The sequence below is a fragment of the Hemitrygon akajei genome, chromosome 18, assembly GCF_048418815.1.
Source record: "Hemitrygon akajei chromosome 18, sHemAka1.3, whole genome shotgun sequence".
Taxonomy (NCBI): domain Eukaryota; kingdom Metazoa; phylum Chordata; class Chondrichthyes; order Myliobatiformes; family Dasyatidae; genus Hemitrygon; species Hemitrygon akajei.
In genome coordinates this window covers 5,088,073-5,110,116 of record NC_133141.1, presented here as the reverse complement: position 1 = coordinate 5,110,116, position 22,044 = coordinate 5,088,073, and the positions used below count along the sequence as shown (strand labels likewise).

Genomic DNA, 22,044 nt, shown 5'->3' with positions numbered 1-22,044 from the left:
TCTCTTAACCCCCTTCCCTCCCTCTCTCTTAACCCCCTCCCCTCCCTCTCTCTTAACCCCCTCCCCTCCCTCTCTCTTAACCCCCTCCCCTCCCTCTCTCTTAACCCCCTCCCCCTCTTACCCCCTCCCCCTCTCTCTCACCCCGTCCCCTCTCTCTCACCCCGTCCCCTCTCTCTCACCCCGTCCATCTCTCTCTCTCACCCCCTCCCTTCTCTATCTTTTACCCCCTCTCTCATCCCTCCCCTCTCTCTCTTAGCCCCTCCCCTCTCACTCTGTTATCCGCCTCTTTCTCTCTCTCCCCCTCCCCTCTCTCTCTCCCCCTCCCCTCTCTCTCTCCCCCTCCCCTCTCTCTCTCCCCCCTCCCCCTCTCTCTCCCCCTCCCCTCTCTCTCCCTCCCCTCTCTCTCCGTCCCCTCCCTCTCCCTCCCCTCGCCCTCTCTCCCTCCCCTCCCCCTCTCTCTTACCCCCTCCCCCTCCCCTCTCTCTCTTACCCCTCTCTCTCCTATCCTATAGTTCCTATAGTATTACAGGAAAGATGCTAGCAGGCATAGGAGATTGGCAGAAGGCAAGAGTGGGAATAAAGGGGGCGAAATTCTTCTATCAAGTTGTTCTCTTCTACATTTTGTGTGTCTTAACAAATACAATGTAAGTGGTATTGAGGTCAAAGGCCAGACTTGAGGGCCTAAATAGTGTACTCCTATTTCTTGTAACTTTGAGGTTGAACACAGTTTATTGACTTACTCACTTTGAGGCTTTAAAGATCTCTGCTGTCTAATAGGCACTGAGGAGTCTTTGAGTTTAGATGTCCAAACTATCATTTGTCAGATTCCTATCAAATGTAATGTCTCCAATTCACCACATGGCAACCCTGCCAACTCTTGTCCTCTAGTTAACTCTGTACTGGTTTAGTCTCAGTTGTGTTGCAAGAAGTCAGGTATTGCCTTATTGACACCAATCTGAAGACCACAGCAATTTCTCTCTTCCCTTATAAAACTCATTGGGAAGTTGAGTTGTATCTGTATAACACTTCGGTAAGGAAGGATGTCAAAGCTTTGGAGAGGTACCAAGGAAGGCCAGGGTTGGAATCCATTAGCTACAAGGAGAGGTTGTACAAACATGGAGTTTTTCTATGGAGTATTGGAGGGTGAGAGATGACCTGATAAAATTCTGAGAAGCATAGGTTGGATAGGTGGTCAGCATCTGTTTCCCAGGATGGAACAATCACATACGAGAGGAGAGAGGATTAAGGTGAGGAGGAAAGTTAAAGGCTTTTTGTGAGGCAAGTTTATTTTTACACAAGGTTGTAGAGAGAGGTGATAGAAGCAGATACAATGGCAATGTGTCAGAAATGTGACCAATGAATAGAGAGATTTGGACCAAGGTGAAGGCAGCTGCATTAAGATTAGATTGTGGTCAGCACAGACCTGGCAGGCCAAATAGCCTGTTTGTGTGCTGTAATGTTGTGTTCATCCAAAGCAGTACCTATCACCAGAAACTTCACAGGTTTCTCTTGATGGAAAAGAGAAAGGATCACCTGGATGAAGCATTTTCCGAGGCTTGCGTCAAATCAACTCTGTACAGATCTCCAGCGCCCAACGCTATCAAGCACCAAACTTTGGTTTTCAAGCACCAATAGCTCTCATGTTCACCCGAGCTATTCGTCAGTGACCAGTAATCTCATGTTAGAAGCTTCTCCCTAAGAGTGGACACCAAAGCCAACAGAATTTACGGTGAATGAGGCCATTCCAACAATTCATAGATTTGAAGTCTAAGGAAGGGCTCCCAGTGTGCTCTCCTCAGCTTCACAGGCTCCACCCGCTGATTTTGTTAACAAGACTGGCTAACACAGAAGAGATGATTCTTTTTTAATGAAAGGACTGCTGTCTTGAGCTGGTTGAATGTTCTGTATTTGGATGCTCTGCATTTTCTGGGGCAGTACAGGTCCCACACTGACTCACAATGTTTCTTAATGAATGTTTAAATAATTCCAGCGTTAGTGAAAGTTTTAAATAGCAAAAGGAACACAAAAAGCAGTGTTGAAGAGAGCAGTCAGCTTTTGATTATATTTTTGAAACCATAACTGCTAGTGCTTAATTATGAAATCCTGTTGTTGGTTGGCAGCAGATTAGATGAGCCTGTTATGACTGTAGTTGTCTTTTTGAGGTGCAGAGAGCTCAGATATTTTTGTGCAGTGTCTACAGACATGTATTATTGATTCTGTAGCTGTCATTGCTGTTTTTATGTAGATGGGTTTGGGCTAAGCAGTTGAAGACTCAATTTTCAAACAATTCAGTTCTGCCCAGGGTTATTAATGTGGATCTCATTGTATTTTTGGCATTGTGATGTGTTTACAAATGTACAATGTTAGATGTGAGGTTTGTGTTTGTGCATTTTGCACATTGCTGCCACCAGCCCAATTATCGTGTTCTGTGTTAGAAATTACTCACTAATTCAGTTATAATAGTGGGAGTAGATACAAATCTTCAGCAATATGAAATTTAAACCTGATAAATTGATGAATGATAAATGCAAGCAGGAAACAAGTTGGTGGGATTTTGAGGACCAGATTGGAAAGTGGTCCCTTAGTCCTTGTTTCCCCTTTTGGCCAGAACTTCAGTAACATGGACCATATGAAAATAACTCACTTTGATTCCATTCACTCATTGATTTAACTTGATAACAAAGATTTTGCTTCTTGAATACTTTGGGGGTTTATCTTATGAATTTTGGGTTGCTGATCATGAAAATCACCATGACATGTCCCTATCATGCACCTTTTTTTTGAAATCACCTTATTTGTTATTTAATATCATAATTCAAGTCAGAATAACTGTGATGCCAAGATTAAGGAAGGCATTTTTCCTGATGGGTTCCCTGTGGAATTTTATAAATCATTCTCCTCACTTCTTTCTCCTCAGTTACTTTCAGTATTATCTGACTCGTTTAACTACGGCAAATTGCCACCCTCTTTCAATGAGGCATCTATTATACTTCTTTTTAAAAAGGGCAAAGACCCAACAGAGTGTTCCTCGTACAGGCCGATCTCTCTGCTCAATGTTGATGTAAAGATCTTAGCTAAAGTGTTGGCTCATAGATTAGAAACCGTTATTCCCTCCATTATCTCTGATGACCAAACAGGCTTTATTAAAAACCGTCTCCCTTTTTTTAACATTCGGCGTCTATTTAATATTTTATACTCAGTTCCAACTGGGACTCCTGAATGTGTTATCTCCCTTGATGCGGAGAAAGCATTTGATCGTATAGAGTGGAACTACCTTTTTGCAGTCTTAGAAAAATTTGACCTCGGCCAAAGTTTCATCTCTTGGATCCAATTGCTGTACCTGTGTCCTACTGCTTCTGTTCTAACTAACTTTCAGAAATCCCAAGTATTCAATCTCAAACGTGGCTCCCTTTCTCTTTGATTTGGCTATAGAACCTCTGGCGATAGCATTTCGAAAATGTCCTGAACTGACCGGGATTTGGAGAGGGGGTGTTGAGCATAAAGTCTCTCTCTCTATGCTGATGACCTACTACTCTTTCTCTCATATCCGTCTACATCCTTACCTCTAATGTTTTCACTTCTTGACCAGTTTAGCCAGATCTCTGGCTATAAACTCAACTTACATAAGAGTGAACTTTTCCCAATTAATAAAGAAGCACAAGAACTAATATTTCGTGATCTCCCTTTTAAAGTAGTCCATAATCAATTTACTTATCTTGGAATTACAGTCACAAGGAAGTCTAAAGATCTCTTTCGTGAAAACTTTGTCAATCTTTCATATGCCACAAAACAGAGTCTGGTACAATGGTCACCTCTATCTATGTCCTTGGTAGGTCGTATCAATGTTGTCAAAATGTATGTTCTCCCCAAATTCTTATACTTATTTCAATCTATCCCAATTTTTATTCCTAAATCTTTTTTTGATTCCTTAGACTCTATTATTTTGTCATATCTGTGGCAGAATAAGCGCTCTAGAATTAATAAAATACACCTCCAAAAATCTAAAAAAGAGGGTGGCATGGCTTTACCTAACTTTCGCTTATATTACTGGGCAGCTAATATACGTTGTGCTGCCTTCTGGTCTTTCTTCCACGGTCAACCTGAGTGCCCTAACTGGGTGGCAATGGAGTTGAGCTCCACTAAATAATTATCTATATCTGCACTTCTTGGCTCTGCACTCCCTAGCAGTCTGCCCAGATCAATAGCTAATCCTCTGGTTAGACACACTTTGCGTATATGGGCTCAGTTCAGGAAATGCTATGGTTTCCAGGAAGGCATTTTTGTTGGTCCACAAATCAAACAGCTCATTCAAAGAACTTCTAGTGGGACCGGAGAAAATCTCATGGAAGGTGTTCAAGGATGTTGTTGAAAATTTTCTTGGGAACTACAAACTACAGAGCACCAAACTACACGCAGCTGGTTGACAACATACTTCAAGCACACAAAACCATGAAGTACAAAATGTCACTGAAGATTCATTTTCTGCATTCCCATTTAGACTTCTTCCCTGCAAATCTTGGTGCTGTTAGTGACGAGCACGGTGAAAGGTTTCACCAGGACATTGTGGTCATGGAGAAACTGTATCAGGGAAACTGGGATCCATCAACACTGGCTGATTATTGTTGGACACTTAAGCGAGAAGCCTCAGACACTGAGCACAAATGAAAATCATCAAAACATTTTTAGCTTAGTTGCACTATTGCTAAGTGTCAGTACTGTTATGCAATTAAATGCATTGTATTCAATGTAAGTTAGTTTCTTGTTTCTCCAAATTCCTATGGTCAAGTAGTCAGACAAGTAGTCTGAAACTATATTTGTGTTCCACTTCAAGCGGTCCATCATAACAAAAAAAATAGCTAAAAATTCTATTAGCTTTGCACAACATGATGGAGCAAGATTTGCCTATTCCTCCTTGCAAAATTGCTCAAGCTATGCCAGGTTATTTAGAGAGTGGCAGTGGACAGCAATCTTGAGGTCTTACCAGAGATATTCAGTCGGGTTAAGATCAAGACTCTGACTGAGCCACTTAAAGATGTCAGTTTTCTTCATTTGAAGCCACTCCATGATTCCAATGGCAGTGTGCTTTGGGTCATTGTCCTGCTGATAGGTGAACTTCCTCCGCAGTTTAAGCTTTCTGGCAGAGGCTAGAATCTCTCTGTATTTAGCAGTATTCATCATCCAATCAATCCTACCAGATATCCAGTCCCTGCTGCTGAAATGCTTCCCCATAGTATGATGGTTCCTCCACTATAGTTTACAGCAGGGATGGTGTTACCTGGCTGATGCACAGTATTAGATTTATGCCACATGTACTGCTTAGTATTGAGGCCAAAAAGTTCCACTTTAGTCTCATTTGAACACAAAACCTTCTTCAGCATCTTTACGGTATCTTTTAAGTGATGTTTTGCAAATTCTTTATGGGCAAGGATATGCCAGCGCTTCTTCCTTGCCACTCTTCCATTAATACCCTTTTTGTGCAAGGCCTTGGAGGTTGTGGAGCCACAAACTTCTTCTCAAGTTGCAACCACTGGCTTCTGCAGCTCACCCAGAGTGACTGTTGGTGTCACAGTAGCTTCTCTCACAAGTGCCATTCTTCTCTGGCAACTATGTTTAGAGGAACGGCCTGACCTTGGTAGTGTGATTGTGGTTTCATATCTTTTCAACTTTTTCATGATGGACTGTACTGAGCTCCAAAGTATGTTTAGTGCTTGTGTTCCTGAAAGTTTAGACAAATAAGAGGTATTCTCATCGGAATGTACAATATTCCCACAGGCATCAGCAGGCTGGATTTGTGGATATGGTCATGGTTTGGAACGAGATCACAGTCTTGGGAGTAAGATATTTAAAATGGAGATTAGAGGATTTGTCTTCAATCTGTGAAATTCAGAAGGCTGTGAAGCATAGATCATCAAATATATTGAGGAAGTTGGATAGATTTCTAGACACAAAAGGCATCACTGGGTATTCAGAGATCATACTGAATGGCAGAATAGACTGAATCAGAATCAGGTTTAATATCAGCGACACACGTTGTGAGATTTGTTGCCTTTGCGGCAGCAGTGCAATAAAATACATGATATTACAGAGAAAAAAATGTGAATTATAGTAAGTACATATTAAATAGTTAAATTAAGTAAGTAGTGCAAAAACAAAAATGTAATGAGGTAGTGTCCAGTCTGAAATCGGATGGCAGAGGGGAAGATGCAGTTCCTGAAACGTTGAGTGTTTGTCTTCAGGCTCCTGTATCTCCTTCCCAATGGTAACAATGAGAAGAGGGCATGTCCTAGTTGATGGGGTTCGTCCTGGATACTACAGAGGCTAGTGCCCACGATGGAGCTGACTAAGTTTACAACTTGCTGCAGCTTATTTTAACCCTGTGCCATAGTGACACAGCACACCCCCATACCAGATAGTGACTCATGCTCCTATTCTCCATGAGTGACAAAATGATGGTTGTAACTTTCCTCTTGTCTATTCTTTCTCTGCAGAATTGCATGAACCTACCTCCAGACAAGGTGAAACTGCTGAATCAATATGACAATGAGAAGAAGTGGGAACTTATCTGTGATCAGGTAAATTGGGCTTGTTCAGCCTTACAATTTCATTTGTCATGTTCCAATTTCTGACTACCTCAACCCGGTGCTAATGAAATCACGTCCCTGCAACTTCAGCACTTTTCAGTGGGACAGACAGTTGAAGAATGAAATCATTTGTTGAGGTTGTCACTTTATCACTGTAGACTTGATTTAGATGGATTCTTTTAGTTGCATCTTTCCATGAGCCTTTAGTTCTTTGAAAGGTCATTTAAATTTCACATCAGCAATTTTTCTTGTGAATTTTTAAACTTGTCTAAGTGCCATTAATCAATTATTCATTAAAGGAGTCTAAATATGCAAATAATTGTCTTCACTGATGGCTCAAGAGGCTTTGACAACCATAAAGGTTTTATAGTGTGAAGGTGGTCATTAACTCCATTTACCAATGACCTGATGTATAGTAATTAACAACTCATTTCACCACTCTGTTGTTTCTTTTTGAAATCTTCCCTGGCTTCAAATTCCTGCATCAGACATCCCAGTCTTTGCCTGTGGCATGCAGACAGTATTTATTTGTAGTTTACATCTGATCTTTGCTTATTTCCTGGTAGTGTACATCCATTCTTGTAGCCTACACGTACTATGTGCTGTAGAATATACCTGACCTTTATTTGTCGCACAGATCTACTCTTTGCTTATAGTGTACACCCTGTCCAGTTTCAGATAGTTCTCTTTTCACTTTCTAAAAGGCTGTGAACAAGGTGAAGAATTATTTTGATGAATGAAGGTACCAAAGTATATGGCGTAATGAAAGGAGAAAAAAAAATGTACAAATCAATTAAAGTTACCACCATGCAGCTGCTTGATGGCCTAGGGAACCAGGTTTCACCCTGTCCTTGAGTGTGTTTCTTTGGAGTTTGCATGTTCTCCCTGCGGTCACTTGTGTTTACTCCCATATCCCAGATGTTCTGAAAAGCAAATTGGCCACCGCAGATTATAAGACCATAAGACATAGGAGTAGAATCAGGCCATTTGACCCATCAAGTTTGCTCCACCATTCAATCATGGCTGATTCTTTTTTTTCTCCTCCTCAACCCCATTTTCTGGCCTTCTCCCCAGAACCTTTGATGCCATGTCCAATCAAGAGCCTAGCAATCTCTGCCTTAAATACACCCAATGACCTGGCCTCCACAGATCCATATGGCAACAAATTCCAGAAATTCATCACCCTCTGGCTAAAGAAATTTCTCTGCATCTCTGTTTTGAATGGATCTATCTTGAGGCTGTGCCCTCTTGCCCTAGACTCTCCTACCTTTGGAAACATCCTTTCCACATTTACTCTGTCTAGGCCTTTCAACATTTGAAAGGTTTCAATGAGATCCCCCCCTCTTCTGTCTAAATTCCAGTGAGTACAGATGCTGAGCCATCAAACGTACCCCGTATGATAAACTTTTCATTCCCGGAATCATCCTTGTGAACCTCCTCTGGACCCTCTCCAATGCCAGCATGTCTCTTCTAAGATGAGGAGCCCAAAATTGTACACAATAATCAAGGTGAGGCCTCACCAGTGCCTTATAAAGCCTCAGCATCACATCCCTGCTCTTGTATTCTAGTCCTCTTGAAATGAATGCTAACATTGCATTTGCCTTCCTCGCTACTGACTCGACCTGCAAGTTAACCTTTAGGGTGTTCTGCACAACGACTCCCAAGTCCCTTTGCATCTCAGACTTATGGATTTTTTCCCCATTTAGAAAATAGTCTGCACATTTACTTCTACTACCAAAGTGCATGACCACACATTTTCCAACATATTTCATTTGCCACTTTCTTGCCCATTCTCCTAATCTGTCTAAGTCCTTCTGCAGCTTTCCTGTTTCCTCAACACTAACTGCCCCTCCACCAATCTTCATATTACCTGCAAACTTGGCAACAAAGCCATCTATTCCATTATCTAAATCATTTATATACAGCATAAAAAGAAGCGGTCCCAACACCAGCCCCTGTGGAACACCATGACTCACTGGCAGCCAACCAGAAAAGGATCCTTTTACTCCCACTTGCTGCTTCCTACCAATCAGCCAATGCTCTAACCATGTTAGTAACTTTCCTGGGGTCTTAACTTGGTAAGCAGCCTCATGTGTGGCACCTTGTCAAAGGCCTTCTTAATGTCAAATATACAACATCCACTACGTCCCCTTTATCTATCCTACTTGTAATCTCCTCAAAGGATTCCAACAGGTTCATCAGGCAAGATTTTCCCTTAAGGAAACCATGCTGACTTTGTCCTATCTTGTCCTGTGTCACCAAGTACTCCACCAGCTCGTCCTTAACAATTGACCCTAACATCTTCCCAACCACTGAGGTCACGCTAACTGGTCTATAATTTCCTTTCTGCTGCCTTGCTCCTTTCTTAAAGAGTGGAGTGACATTTGCAATTTTCCAGTCCTCTGGCACTATGCCAGAGTCCAATGATTTTTGGAAGGTCATTACTAATGCCTCCACAATCTCTGAAGCTACCCCTTTCAGAACCCTAGGGTGCAGTTCCTCTGGTCTGGGTGACTTATCTACTTTTAGGTCTTTCAGCTTTTTGAACACCTTCTCCCTTGTAATAGTAACTGCACCCACTTCTCTTCCTTCACACACTACAACATCTAGCACACTGCTAGTGTCTTCCACAGTGAAGACTGATGCACAGTACTCACTTAGTTCATCTACCATCTCCTTGTCCGCCGTTATTATTTCTCCTGTCTCATTTTCTAGTGGTCCTATATCCACTTTCATTTCTCTTTTATTTTTTACATACTTAAAAACTTTTACTATCTACTTTGATATCATTTGCTAGCTTGCTTTCATATTTCATCTTTTCCCATCTAATGATTCTTTTAGTTGCTCAATGTAGGTTTTTTAAAAACTTCCCAATCCTCTATCTTCCCACTCTTTGCTTTGTTGTATGCCCTCTTTTTTGTTTTTACATTAACTTTGACTTGCTTTGTCAGCCACAGTTGTACTTTTTTGCCATTTGAGTATTTATTTGTTTTTCGAATACATCTATCCTGCACCTTCCTCATTTTTCCCAGAAACGCACACCATTGCTGCTCTGCTGTCATCCCTTTCAGCATCTTCTTCCAATTTACTTTGGCCAACTCCTCTCTCATACCACTGTAATTTCTTTTACTCCACTGAAGTACTGCTACGTCAGACTTTACTTTCTCCCTATCAAATTTCAAGTTGAACTCAATCATATTGTGATCACTACTTCCTAAAGGTTCTTTTACCTTAAGCTCCCTAATCGCCTCATGATGATGGCTCCGTCTGTCTAAGTAGACAATGGATGTGCCTGGTTTAGGACTGGGCGCAAACCTGGGCGATGAATATGTAGATCCTGGGCTGCCCAGACATCAAGATCCCCCTCTCAGCCTCGCAGATGTGGTCCAAAGGAATGTAAAGCAGCACATTTGGCATCAGCTTGGCTACAGGACCTTCCGGGAGGTGACGTGATACGTCATCCAACCGCCTTAGGGGCTCCACTCCAGATTTGTGTAGGGTTTACTCCTTCGCCTTCTCTTCTCCCAAAGGTACCCACAAGGCAGTAGGATCCGTAACCCTGGATACGGGCCCATACCGGGTACTGTCAACCGGAGCCAGCTGAGCCCAGGACTCTTGTGAGGCAGGGTCGTCACGCTCTGTAGTAGTGACATATGGAACCACTACCCACTCAGGTTCATTGCACAACACCTAATCCAGTAGTATAGCCGAACCTCTCGTGAGCTCAACGACAAACTGTTCTAAAAAGCCATCGCGTAGGCATTCAACAGACTCACTCTCTTGAGATCCATTACCAACCTGATTTTACCAATCAACCTGCATGTTGAAATCTCCCATGACTATCATACAATTTCCCTTTTGACATGCCTTTTTTATTTCCTGTTGTAATCTGTGGTCCACATCCCAGTTGCTATTGGGAGGCCTGTATATAACTGCCATCAGAATCCTCTTACCCTTGCAGTTTCTTAACTCAACCCACAAGGATTCAATATCTTCTGATGCACCATCAATAACTCACTCTGAGATGTAAGAAGCGAGATATCGGCTTTTATTGACTGGAAGAATGAACAACACTACATCCTGGAGAATGAGGCCGGGCTCAGGCCTCAATTGCCTTTATACAGGGGTCTGTGGGAGGAGCCACAGGAGCAGTCAGCAGGGGTCTGTGGGAGGAGCCACAGGAGCAGTCAGCGGGGGTCTGTGGGAGGAGCCACAGGAGCAGTCAGCAGGGGGTCTGTGGGAGGAGCCACAGGAGCAGTGGGTCTGTGGGAGGAGTCACAGGAGCTGTCAGCAGGGGTCTGTGGGAGGAGCCACAGGAGCAGTCAGCAGGGGGTCTGTGGGAGGAGCCACAGGAGCAGGGGGTCTGTGGGAGGAGCCACAGGAGCAGTGGGTCTGTGGGAGGAGCCACAGGAGGAGTCAGCAGGGGTCAGTGGGAGGAGCCACAGGAGCAGTCAGCAGGGGGTCTGTGGGAGGAGCCACAGGAGCAGGGGGTCTGTGGGAGGAGCCACAGGAGCAGTCAGCAGGGGTCTGTGGGAGGAGCCACAGGAGCAGTCCAGACAGGTATATGTAGTTCACCACATCTTCTGAACCTATGTCACATCTTTCTACTGATTTGATGCCATTCTTTACCAGCAGAGGCATCCCACCCCCTCTGCCTACCTTCCTATCCCTCCGATACAAAGTGTAACCTTGGACAGTCCGTTCCCAACTTCAACCATCCTTCAGCCACAATTCAGTGATGGTCACAACATCATACCTGACAATCTGTAACAGTGTAACAAGATCATCCACCTTATTTCTTATACTCCACACATTGAGTACTGTATTTGCTACCCTTTTTCATTTTGCATCCCTAATGTACTGATACTCACCCTGTTGGCTGCAACTATGTCTCATCAACTGCCTACCCTTCCTGACAGTCTGACTGTATGCTACCTTAATTTTTTTTACCATCCGTCCGATACTGATCCCATCTCTCCGGTTCCCACCCCCCAGCCAAGTTAGTTTAGACCCTCCCCATCAGCTCTAACAAACCTGCCCGTGAGAATATTGGTCCCCCTCTGGTTCAGGCGTAACCTTGGTGCATCCTTAGTGTAGGCGAGTGGCTAGAGAATAGAGGGAGCAGTTACTAGGTATGTGAGTGAGAAGAGGTTACAGGGAGAAAAATGGGGGAATGGAACATTCTGAAACCCAGCAGACTTGAATGGCCTCCCTTGTTGAAAGGAAATGTGAGAAGATATGAACTATGTGACTGGAGAGCAGTCTTGAGGAGCTGAATGGTTCAGCACTCTTCCTACGTATTTGTCCAATTTCCCAATGAGGACAAACTCACATTTCTAGTATGCCATCTCATATTCCCTTGAATTACCAATTACTCCCTCTCATCTCACATTCCATTGTCCTACTAAATCCCTCAAAAATATTTCATGTTTCCCATTCACACAATCATTCTTTTTACTTTGCGAACAGATTTCAATGTTGTGCTCCCTGCGAACTGAATATGTGTGGTAAAGTGTACCAACTTCACCCCCCCTGTGTTCCAAGTGACTCTTGCTAACTTGAGTTGTTACCATTTCCCCCTTTTGTTTATGCTGTAATAATTCTTTACCAGATAGATAAATCCCTGTAACAAGTTTAATGTGTAGAATTAAATTGCACCCTTTCTGAAAGCCCATATTTCCTACATCTGCTATACTTGGCAATTCTTCATACTTGTCTAAGTTTGTCAAACATTACTTACTCAGAGTAAGGCCACATTGCCTGTCCGTGACTACCTTGGGGATAAATGTTAAGTCAAAGAATCATTGCGCCCCCTTTACTCCACATGATCCATGCCAATCTGGAGGCTAACCTACACTAATGCAGCTTGTCTTCATTAAGGCCCTTATCCCTCTGCATCTTTCATATCCAAATACCTGTCAAAATGCCTTTTAAATATTGTAATTGTATCTGATTCTGTTTCTTCTTCTGGCAGTTTATTCCGGATATTCACCACCATTTATAAACCTCACCCACAAATCTATAAATTTCTCCCCCCTCACCTTAGAACATAAAACATAGAACTGTAAATGATAGCATAGGCCCTTCAGCCACTTTTTAATCTACTCTAAAACTCAATCCAGTGCTTCGCTCCCACATAACACCTCTAACGGTGCAACATTCGCACATGTTGAGCCACGCCTTGCCAGCCTGGAATCTCTGAGCTCACAATCTTTGAAAGATTCTAATCTAAAAATGTTCTCAGGCGTCTGGGATGTTCCCAAAGTAATTCAGAGGTTATGAATTTCAAGTCAATTTGACTTTATTGTCATGTTCACAAGTATAGTGAGATGCAGGTGCAATGAAAAACTTGCTTGCAGCAGCATCACAGGCACATATGTTAAGCAAACACACAGGATAAATTATACATAAAGTATGTAAGACAGTGAAGAGGAAAAAACCTTGCTCCAATGTCATCTTTTGCATTAAAAAGAACACAATCAAAGGCCAGTTCATAATAGTGTTCCTCTACTTAGGTGGGATTAAAGTTATGCAGGTCAGTTCAAGAACTTGATGGTTATAGGAAAGAAGCTGTTCCTGAACCTGTTGGTGTAAGACTTCAAACTTCTGTACCTCCTGTCTGATGGTAGCAGGGAGAAGCGTGTCAGCGACCATGATCATGAAGGCCCTTGATGATGGATGTCACTTGAGGCAATACCTTCTGTAGAAGCTTTCGGTGGTATGGTAGCCTATGCCTGCGATGACCAGGGTGTGTGCACTGCCCTCTGCAGTCTCTTGCATTCCTGTGCATTGGAATCTCCACACCAGGCCATGGCACTGCCTTTAGCAGTGCATTTGTCGAAGTTACAAATTACAATGCAGACAAGTCTGACTGAGGGGAATAAAAAGTCTACACCGGAGAGAAGACTCTCCACAGAATTCTGCAGAAAAGCTCTGTCATTTGCTTTTTTCTAGTTCAGTGCCTTTATTTTTACCATCCCTTTCCTATTTTTATGCTCAACCCTTTATTGTGAAAGCAGGTTTTTTTCTTCTGTTTGATATATTATTGGTAAGTCCTTAATTCCCTGGATCTAAATCAAGAAGCACTTTTTTTCCATTTTATTTCCCCCATATTCCCATCAACTCCTCACCAATATACCGGGGAAATTTGCAGAGGTCAGCTAACAGACGCGTTTCGAATGGTACAATATGCACAATACATATTGTAGCAGATCCCTATGTATATTATTTTAAAGTTTTCAAAGGTTTCAAAGGTACAATTTAATGTCAGGAAAATCTATACAATATACATCCTGAAATGCTTTTTCTTCACAAACATCCACAAAGACAGAGGAGTGCCCCAAAGAATGAACGAGAGTTAAATGTTAGAAACCCAAAGCCACCCCCTAGCTCCCCTCCCTCCCACACATAAGTGGCAGCAAGCAACAATTCCCCCTACCCCCACTGGCAAAAAAAAGCATTGACACCTGCAATTGAGCACTCAAGTGTGAGCAAAGCAACAGCAAAGACACAGACTTGCAGTTACCCCAAGGTCTACATTGCTCACCCGGCATTCGACATACCACAGGCTCTCTCTCTCCCTAATAAGGGAGAAAGAGGTGTCTTGGTTTTCACAACGAGTGGGGAGACATAACAAACAACTCGCTGGTTTATGATGTTAAAAGTCCGTTATGTCGCTTTTTTTCCGAGCTCTGTGCCTAAAGATCTGGGCTCACAGCTGTAGATATTCCGACTCCCCTGATGACACATGGGTCTCCTGCCGTGACACCGACCTTCGATCCACCCGTCTCCAGAGTCCCGAGATCCCAGGCTTCCAAATCAGAGCCGGATTCTTAGGCCGAGCCCTTGCCATGCTGAACAACAACAGCCAGTTATGAAATCCTGAGAGTGGGTCCCATTCCCGCAAAGAACCATAGTCAGCATGTAACTCCAGGGCAAGGTTTTCAAAAGAACCCTGAAAGTGAAAAATAAAGATTTTAAAGATGGAAATAGAGCTGTTTCTGAAGATGCAAGCAAAGGAGTTGCCGTTTACCACCATCATCACACTGCTCTGCCCCCGTTTAGATATACAGGTCATCTATATCCTTACTATCCATGTACCTATCCAAACTTCTCTTAAATGTTGCAATCAAGCTCGCATGCACCGTTTGTGCTGGCCGCTCACTCCACACTCTCATGACCCTCTGAGTGAGTTTTCCTCTCATGTTCCCCTGAAGCTTTTTACCTTTCACCCTTAACCCATGACCTCTAGTTGTAGTCCCACGCAACCTCAGGGGGAAAAGCCTGCCATATCTATACTGTACCTCTTATAATTTTGTATACCTTTATCAAATCTCCCTTCAATCTTCTATGTTCCAAGGAATAAAGTCCTTAAGTTATAATGGGGATTATAGGATCTGAGGCCTATCTGAGCCTACATCACCCTTGTTAGAGTTCCTATGTTAGGTTTACCATGTAATTATTTTGTCACGTGTTGCCTAGCAATATCAGTAGATAAGAATACAGGTCTGGTGTTCCATATCCCTATCCAGACTTGTCTTCAATGTTACACTTGAACTGGCATCTACCATCCCCTGGAAAATTCATTCTGCATTTACATCAGCTTCTGAGTGAAGTAGTTCCTTTGATTCTCCTTAAATATTTCACCTTTCATTCTTAACCTCTGATCTTTAGTTTTATTCTCACCCATTTGGAAGGGGGATAAGCCTGCAAGCTGTCACCCTATATAAACCCTTATAATTTTATGAATAGTCAGGAGAGGTGGAAAGGGTAGAAAATGGAAAGGGAAATTTCCAGAAACATCCACCTGACATGATGGAAAACTAGCCAGATATGTCCTGCTCTCTAAAAACACAGAACAAATCCATTCTGTCTAATTACCATCTGATCTGTCTGCTTTCTTTCACCCTCTCCAGTGGCTGCAGTGTGTATATCAGCTTAAAGTCACTGATCACTCTGAATGCATCCCCAAAACCTCTCGCACCAAAAAGGACAAGGATGAATGAGCAAGTGCAGCAGGCAGTGAAGAAGGCTAATGGAATGTTGGCCTTTATTACAAAGGGAATTGAGTACAAGAGCAAGGAAATCCTTTTGCATTTGTACAGAGCCCTGGTGAGACCACACCTGGAGTATTGTGTACAGTTTTGGTCTCCCGGGTTAAGGAAGGACATCCTGGCTATAGAGGAAGTGCAGCATAGATTCACAAGGTTAATTCCTGGGATGTCCGGACTGTCTTACGCAGAGAGGTTAGAGAGACTGGGCTTGTACATGCTGGAATTAAGGAGATTGAGAGGGGATCTGATTGCAACATATAAGATTATTAAGGGATTGGACAAGATAGAGGCAGGAAATATGTTCCAGATGCTGGGAGAGTCCAGTACCAGAGGGCATGGTTTGAGAATAAGGGGTAGGTCATTTAGGACAGAGTTAAGGAAAAACTTCTTCTCCCAGAGAGTTGTGGGGGTCTGGAATGCACTGCCTCGGAAGATAGTGGAGGCCAATTCTCTGGATGCTTTCAAGAAGGAGCTAGATAGGTATCTTATGGATAGGGGAATCAAGGGATATGGGGACAAGGCAGGAACCGGGAATTGATAGGAATTGATCAGCCATGATCTCAAAATGGCGGTGCAGGCTCGAAGGGCCGAATGGTCTACTTCTGCACCTATTGTCTATTGCCTATTGACAAGCATGCACCACCACCTGCAGGTTCTCTTCCAAGTTACATGACACCCTTACTTGGAAATCTATTACCAGTCCTCATTATTATCGTCAGTTCTAAATCCTAGAACTCTTTGCCTAACAACAAAGTGAGGGCAGCTGCTGCAGAACAATACAAGAGCTTTAAGTAGGAGGCTCAACATCACTTTCTTGAGGACAGTGAGGGATAGGTGATGAATGCTGGCCTTGTATGCAGCACACTGAAGTCAAACTAATGAATGTATTTAAGAAAGTTATCCCCCAGAAGGCTGCCAGACCATAATAGGATGACAAGACATGGGAGCAGGATTAGGCCACTTGGCCCATCGAGTCTGCTCTGCCATTCCATCATGGCTGATTTATTATCCCTCTCAACCCCATTCTCATGCCTTCTTTCCATAACCTTTGATACTATGACTAACCAAGAACCTATCAAACTCCACTTTAAATATACCCAATAATTTGGCTTCCACAGCCATCTGTGGCAATTTTCCACAGATTCACCAACCTCTGGCTGCAGAAATTCCTTCTCATCTCTGTTCAAAAATGGATGTCCCTCTATTCTGAGGCTGTGCTCTCTGGTCTTAGTCTTCCTCACTATGGGCAGCATCCTCTCCACATCCACCCTATCCAGACCTTTCAATATTTAATAGGTTTCAATACTATACCCCCCCCCCCCACCATTCTTCTGAACTCCAGTGAGTGCAGGCCCAGAGTCATCAAACGCTCCTCATCTGGTAACCCATTCATTCCTGGAATCATTCTTGTGAACCTCCTCTGGACGCTCTCTACTTACAGCGCATCTTGCTGGCAACACACACAAAATGATGGAGGAACTCAGGCCAGGCAACATTGTGTGTGCGTTGCTCAGATTTCCAGCATTTCCAGATTGTGACATCTTGCTGGCGGGTTGATAGGAGGCAAAGGGTATAAAATGGAGTATGGAAAGACATCTAAAAAGTGTAACAGGGAACTGTGACTGAAAACAATTCTGCAAATTCAAAATATAGAGGCATTGAGTTGGCTCAGTTTGTTCACAGTGAAGTTCAGATAACATCGCATTGATCCACATGGGAAGCTGCTGGAAAGATTAGAAGGGCTTTCTTGGTGCTGCTGATGTTTAAACCCATGCAGATGGGAGCAATAGGCAGTGGGGATGGTGTGAGATGACTATATTTGTGTGATGGGCTTCTCTACACTGGAGATGGAAAAGCCATTTTTTCTCTGAGCGTATGTCCCTCTCATTTGTTAATGACTTATTTTTCGGTATAGCTTTTTTCCTTGTTTCAAATGAATGAGTTCTCTTGCAAGTTTGTCATCTGTTGAATTCCATTTCACTCACCGGTGAAGTAAATATATTTTCCTAATACTGTTCTGAAAATCAAACCAATCTGCTGCAGTTCTGAGCTTAACTAATATTTGTGAATGCTAATGTCCATTTGCATGTTCATACCCAGCTGGAGTAAACAGAATTTATTTAAAGATTAGCTCAGTCAACAAGAGTTAGGATATGTGTGGTTCTGTACATAGTGAGTTGCTAGTTATAATAGGAGGCTCAAGAGAGAAGGACCATACTTCTCAATCTCCACCAGATGCTTGGACTCCTGAAGCAGGAAGGCCATGGTCTGGCAGCACCTTCACTTGTGAGTTTTGGTGTTAGTTCTCCAACTAATGTTCAAATTAGGGGCTGGGGTAGGCCATTCAGCCCCTCAAGCCTGACCTGTCATTGAACAAGTTGACAGCTGATTTGACTGTTACCTCATCTCCTCATTTCCAACCCACCTCCTGGAACCTTTCAGCCATCTATCTGTCATAAATCTATTGCCTCTGCTGGAAACATTAGACTCTGCTTGCCCTGCGCTTTGAGGAAGAAGTCGGAAGAATAGTGACTCACTGAGACAGTGGATTTTGCCTCATCTCTGTTCTAATTAAATGGTAACTGAAGGGGAGTTCAAATTCTTTCAGATCTAGCTCTCTGATAACCTGCCCTGTGTGGTCGCTCGTGGAGCATGAGATCAGGTACATGCTGAAGGTGCTGCTGATGCTGGCTTTTGACCCCAAGACCTTGTAAAAGAGCTGAGAAAATGGAAGACAGTGTTTGTAGTATTTCCCTCTTCTAGCTTGAATTCTTGATTTCCCAATGATTTCCCATTGTGCACTATTTGTTTACGTTCACTGTAAATTGTATGCAATGCTGTGCATTCTCTGCAATCTATTTTGTTTTTATAATCATAATGCACTTAGTTGTGGCATCATCTACCTGAAAGGGATGCAAACAAAAGTTTTTCACTGTATTTTGGTATAAGTGGGTGACATGGTGGCATAGTGGCTAGCACAACTCTTTACAGTGCCAGTGACCCAGGTTCAATTCCCTCCTCTACCTGTAAGGAGTTTGTACATTCTCCCCATGACCGCATAGGTTTCCTCCCACAGTCCAAAGATGTCTGGGTTAGTAGGTTAATTGGTCATTGTAAATTGTCCCGTGATTAGGCTTGGGTTAAATCGGTGGGTTGTAGGGCAGTGTGGTTCATTGGGCCAGAATACACGCTGTATCTCTAAATAAAATTAATAAATAAATTAAATCATTAGGTGACAATAATATGGCTGCCATGTTAATGTTAATCCAGTGTTACAGCACAGGAACGATTTCCAACTGTCCAGTTATTTGTCTCACCAGTTAAGGCAGGATTCACTGCTTCATTGTGAGTTGAAAATATCAATGTGGGTGTGTAATAATGTGTAGGTTTGAATATGTAGCTGCATTAGGTAGTGGAAACAGATTCAATTGTAACTTATGATTAGATATTAAAAAAAGGAATGCATTATTCAGCTTTAAGGACAGAGCAGAAGTTTTAAAATGATTGAATAGGTCTTACAAAGAGAGGGCAGGGATGTGTGGGTGAATAATCTCCTATGATGTCTGAATGTGTGCTTTTAGAAAATTGCAGATCTTTGAAAGCAAAGGATTGGTTTGAGTAAACTGGACTTGCCCTGGTTGTTTTTTGGTACAGTTGTGTAAAACTTTAATTAGGTCACAGCTGCAGCTCTGGTTACCACATTAATAAGGATGTGATTGTACCTGAGAGAGAGCAGAGGACATTCATAAGACCATAAGCAGAATTAGGCCATTTGGCTCATCGAGTCTGCTCTGCCATTTCATCATGGCTGATCAATTTCCCTCTCAGCCCCAGTCTCCTGCCTTCTCCCTGTATCCCTTCATGCTCTGATCAATCAAAAATCTATCAAGCTCTGCCTTCAATATATCCAAAGACCTGGTCTTCACAGCCGCCTGCTGCAACAAATTCCACAGATTCACCTTCCTCTGACTAACAAAATTCCTCTTCATCTCTGTTCTAAAAGGATGCCCTTCTTTTCTGAGGCTGTGTCCCCTGGTCTTAGACTCCCCTATAATCCTCTCGCATCCACTCTTTCAAGGCTTTTCAGCATTTGATAGATTGCACCAGGCTATTGGAACATTTTTTTAAAAGTCTGCAGATGCTGGAAATATAAATCAAAATATAAAATGCTGGAAATACTCTGGAGGCCAGGCTTCATCTGCGGGGTGGGGGGGGGGTGGAGACCAAAGTTCAGTTTCCTCTTTTATTTATTATTATTATTATTATTTTCACTTTTGTATTTGCACAGTTTGTTGTGTTTTGCATATTGGTTGCTTGTCCACCCTGTTGAGTGCCGTCTTTCATTGATTCTATTACAATTGTTAGATTTACTGAGTGCTACCACAAGAAAATGAACCTCCGGGTTATATATGGTGACATATATGTACTTTGATAATAAATTTATTTTGAACTTTGAAGAAGTTTTGATTACAGTTGATAGAATTCTAACTGCATTTTGAGGGTGACCACCCACAGGACTAAAACTATTAATTTTAACTTAAGGACAATTATAATGGCCTCAATGTGGAGTGATCTGAAGTTGACTGGGAAAATAAGCTAAGAGTTAGGTCAGTAGATGAACTGTGGCAGGTACTGAAACAGCTGGTTCATCACAAACAGGATTTTTTTCCAGTTGGAAAGAGGGTTTCCATGAGATTAGAGGCACGATCTGTGAGGGGTCATGGATGATATTAAATTGAAAAGTGGGGAATGCATCGTGGCAAGGGTTGGCAGTAGACCAGAGAAAAGGGTATATTTTAGAATCTAGCAATGAAAGACTAAAAAGCTTATGAAGCGAATGTTGATTTTGAAAGAGAGCATGTATGTAATAAAAATAAAGCAAAGAATAGGACTTTCTCTGTGGATATGTAAATAGAAGGTAGACATACAGGTGTGGGACTTTGGAAAACAAGGTTCGTAAATTAATATCAGGAAACAAAGAAATGGCTGATACATATGTTAAATTATTTTTTCTGTACCGGTCTTCACCATGGAGTACACTACAAATATCCCTAAGATAACAGATGGGCTAGTTTCACAATACCAGGAGGAAATCATAAGAATTTCAGTAATAAGTGATAGAGTATTAGATAAACTCATAACACTAAAGGTGGGCAAGTCTCTGAGACATTGTGGCCTGCACTCAAGGATTTTAAAGGCTACAGAGACAGTGGATCCATTGTAGAAAATTTTCACAACTTGTTAAATTTAGGAGTGTTCCAGAAAATTGTAAAACAGGCATTGTGACTCCCTTGTTCAAAAAAGGAAGAAGACATAAGGCAGGAACTCTAGGCCTGTTAGTTTAATATTTATTGTTGGCAAAATTCTACAGTCAACAGTGAAAGAGGAAATAACTAATTATTTAGAAAAGCTGAATGTAATCGAACCTGGTCAACGTGGTTTTATGTTGGACAAATCTGCTCAAATCTCTTGAGGATGTGACAGGGAGAGATGATAGATATAGACATGTAGACATAAAGTATTCACGTTTCCAAAAATCAGTTGACAAGGCGACACCTAAGAAGCTGGAGTGTAATTTAAGAAGCCAAGGTATTGAAGAAAGCATGTTAGTATGGATTGAAAACTGGCTGTCATTTATGTGCCACGGTAGTGTAGTGGTTTATGCAACACTCTTACAGGTTGGGGCATTCCGGAGTTTGGAGTTCAATTCCAGTGCCGTCTGTAAGGAGTCTCTGCACGTCCTCCCTGTGGAATGCATGGCTTTTCCCCAAGCGCTTCAGTTTCCTCCCACAGTCCAAAGACATACTGGGTAGGTTAATTGGTTATTGTGAATTGCCCCGTGATTAGGTTAGAGTTAGATCAGCGTTGCTATGGCAGCGTGGCTTGATGGACTGGATAGGTCGACTCTACACTGCACAACTAAATAAAATTTAAAAAAAAAAATTTTGCCTTCATTGCGAAAGGCTAAAGTTTAAGAATAGGGAGATTTTGTTACAAGCTTTGGTGTGGCCTCACCTGGAATAATGCACATTCCCTCACTGAAAAAAGGATAGAGTAGCATTGCTCCTCTCAGGAAAGGCTAGACAGTTTGGGTTTGTATTTATTGGGTTGAGAAGAATAAGAGATGACCTTAGTCTTGAGCAGGGGGACATAGCTATAAAATAACACTCAGCAGGTTAGGCAGCATCTGTGGAGGCTGAATTAATACTTCAGAAAATTGAAGGTCTTTCCAGAGAAGTTATGACAAGCTTCTTCATATGGAGTGTGAACACTCCTTCACAGACAGCAGTAGATGTCAGTAAAGTTAATACTGTAATATTAAATGTGAGATTGACAGATTTTTGGTAACATGGGAATTAACTGTTATGGAAGCGGGTGGGCTGGTGGAATTAGGTTGCAACACTGTGTTG

General features: G+C 42.4%; 1 protein-coding gene across 6 annotated transcripts in view; it reads left to right on the top strand.

Moving 5' to 3' along the window:
• fmnl1a (formin-like 1a) overlaps window positions 1-22,044 on the top strand; it is a 226,604-nt gene that overhangs the window by 87,653 nt on the left and 116,907 nt on the right. For all 6 annotated transcript variants that reach the window (XM_073070697.1, XM_073070696.1, XM_073070692.1 and 3 more), the window contains exon 2: window positions 6,489-6,572. In XM_073070697.1, coding sequence (XP_072926798.1) covers window positions 6,489-6,572 — 84 coding nt within the window. The remainder of the gene's footprint in view (window positions 1-6,488; window positions 6,573-22,044) is intronic.